We start from the raw sequence: 2,701 nt of genomic DNA, 5'->3' as shown, positions 1-2,701 counted from the left end.
CCTCCCAGAAACGGGGCCAGAGCTTTCTCCTGCTCTTTGAGCCCCATCCTGCTCTCACTGACTTAACAGTGCCACTGAGGGCAGTGAAAGGCGGCCGTTGCATACAATGATAATGTCTTCCTAGTTCAAACTCTCCTTTAGTTACTTCAAAATGCCACAAGATTTTGTTTAAGTAAAACCAAACCCTCACCCATGATTCTGCACCAGCTGCTTATATACAAAATGTCAATTGAACACTTTCACTCATTAGCTGATGGTCCTTTTTTTTTTTTTTTCTTTGTCTTTTCCTTCTGAAAATAACTGAAGCAAAGCAAAGCAGTAAAGCTATCTCAGAAGCTAGGTTATGCAATCCTCACACAGGTAAAACTCTCACTAAACTCAAAGCTGCTCTTCTCCTAAAACTTCCGAACCTATTCCTGCATCACAGCCCTTCTTCCCCTGTGAGCTAAACAGCTGGAGTTAAGGTCTGTGGTGGTTACGGATGCACATACATGTACACTTAACACTCATGGGCTTACTGGTGTTGTATCTGGGCCTTCACAACTCAAATTCAGCTTCTATGTTATTAGCAGCACAGATATGAGACACAGCTCTCTGAAATACAAGCTGGTGAAAGAATATTTCAAATGTTGTTTAATCTGGCATAAATATAATATTGATAATCAGCAGAAATATATAACCTCAGATGTTCTTTCATGCAATTATTCTATTAATGCTGATGACAAGCTTGTTTCTGATTTTTCCAAACCTTTCTTCTCAATAGTGATAAGGAGTGTGTTTGAGACATCTCTCCCAATAACTTCAGTCTCTCCTAAGCATGATTAAAAACACAAAAGCCTAACAAAAAATCAAAAATGAAATATTTATTACCGCATTTTGTGACTTAACACCTTTTTTTTTCTTTTTAAAACATAACGTCACAGTCCTCATACAAGTATTTTAATGTAAATTTTGACAAAGCTTAAAGGTAACAGCATTTTCTTCTAGTGAGGAACACGTGCTGAGAAAGGAAGAATTCATGGACATACAATACCAATTCCACAGCAGATCTGATACTAGCAAAAACATTCTTTTTTTTTTTCAATTGAGGTAAACACATAGAATATCTAACATGAAACAATTAATAGACCGAACTCTGTACGAAGTTTGTTACAGTATTCTCTTGCTTTTTTTTCCCAAGCTTTGAGTTCATGATAAAGTCCTAGGTTTGGTGCAAAGACCGTTAGTAACTTCTTTCATTGAGGAAAGCTGCCCAACTTTTAGTTTTGTTTTGTCCAAAGCCAAGGCTCAGAACTACTGGAAGAAGCTCCTGCTCTGTCTGTTCTGTCTTTTAAATCTTCACCTGCGAGCTCTTTGAAGAAGAGTCCAAAAAAAAAAAAAAATAGATTGGGGAGGAATGGGGAGAGACTTAATGAAGCACAAACTATAAAGATCTGTTTGAAACTAAAGGACACATTTTATGAAGGAACAAAACGAGGGAATGGCAAGGCCTTCTTGGAACAGTCTTCTGAGTGATGAGAGACCCAGCAAGACTTTTCGTCTTCATCTCCAGGGTAGTTCTTTTCTCACTGGCCAAAACAGGTCTTTCATGGATAGTGACTTCACTGCTGAACCAAAACAGTCATTCTTTTGGGAACAACACACATAGTGTGGAAAACAAGGATTTTTTTTCTTCTAAAACTATTTGAGGCAACGTAACGGAGTGATCAACAGAAATGTACAAGTTAACTTAGTTCCTATGTTTATACTACAGTAGTTATAACTCTTGGAGTCTTTTTTTTTTTTCCAGAGGATCTGTACATGGACATATTCATTTCAGTGAGCCCATGATTTCACATTTGTGTTCTTGTTTCGTTGGTCCTCTGTTGTTGATGAAAAATGACAAAAAGTAAAAAATAATCACAGCTGTCTGGAATTTCGTATTAAGTGTCAACATCTGGTCAAAGTTCAAAAGTCTTAAAATAGTTTTTGTTTTGTTTTTGTTTTTTTGTTTTTGTTTTGTTTTTCCCTTGAGTTCCCTTATACTATTGGGCATGAATGTCCATAACCTGTCCACCAACACTGGGGTCTACAGAATTTAACATTGTGGGGCTCTGTGCTGACATGGTCATTCCAGGGTGGGTAGGGGGTCCTCCGTGCATCATCATGGCTGGGTGATGGGGGTGACTTGGCAAATATGAATGGATTGGGGGTCCATGTCTTAATTGAGTAGGGTGTGGGGTCATCTGGGGAGGAGTGTAACTTGGCTGTGCCATACTCATACCCATAGGACCACCCTGAGATACGTAGTCCCCTGGCATGCCTTGCAAACCTAGACAAAAAGGGGGGAAAAAAAAAAGCAGGTCAGATTCCTCAACGTTTTTACAATTTACCCATCTAAAATGAACAGGAAAAACAACAGACACTGCAAATCTTCCATCTAAAATTAGCTGCAGATTCTTGCCAATGTTTGCAGACATTCAAATTCTAGTTTGCATTTAATTTGATCATTCAGCAGGATAATGCACATAACAGAACTAAATATTGAGCACAACTGAGTATCACAAAATGTAAGTGTACTTTTGAGAAACCTAGTGGGTGAATTCCTATGGTAAATTCTACAAAGACTCTGGCTATATGTAAAGGCTTGTCAATTGAGCATAAATATCTGATTCACTTCTCTTTGGTATTTTAAAAATGTAAAAGGCTACATCCTGTCTGG

The 2,701-nt window shown here is 38.1% G+C and overlaps 1 protein-coding gene across 5 annotated transcripts in view; it reads right to left on the bottom strand.

Annotated features, from left to right (window-relative positions):
* Positions 1–849: 849 nt before the first annotated feature.
* The window catches only part of MEIS2 (Meis homeobox 2), a 173,345-nt gene continuing 171,493 nt past the window's right edge, over positions 850–2,701 (bottom strand). For all 5 annotated transcript variants that reach the window (XM_074149062.1, XM_074149065.1, XM_074149063.1 and 2 more), the window contains one exon: positions 850–2,311. In XM_074149062.1, coding sequence (XP_074005163.1) covers positions 2,025–2,311 — 287 coding nt within the window. In that variant the 3' untranslated portion in view covers positions 850–2,024. The remainder of the gene's footprint in view (positions 2,312–2,701) is intronic.

The sequence above is a fragment of the Numenius arquata genome, chromosome 6 (genome assembly GCF_964106895.1).
Source record: "Numenius arquata chromosome 6, bNumArq3.hap1.1, whole genome shotgun sequence".
NCBI classification, from domain to species: domain Eukaryota; kingdom Metazoa; phylum Chordata; class Aves; order Charadriiformes; family Scolopacidae; genus Numenius; species Numenius arquata.
Note: the sequence above shows the minus strand (reverse complement) of the source record. Positions and strands in the feature narration are given on the sequence as shown.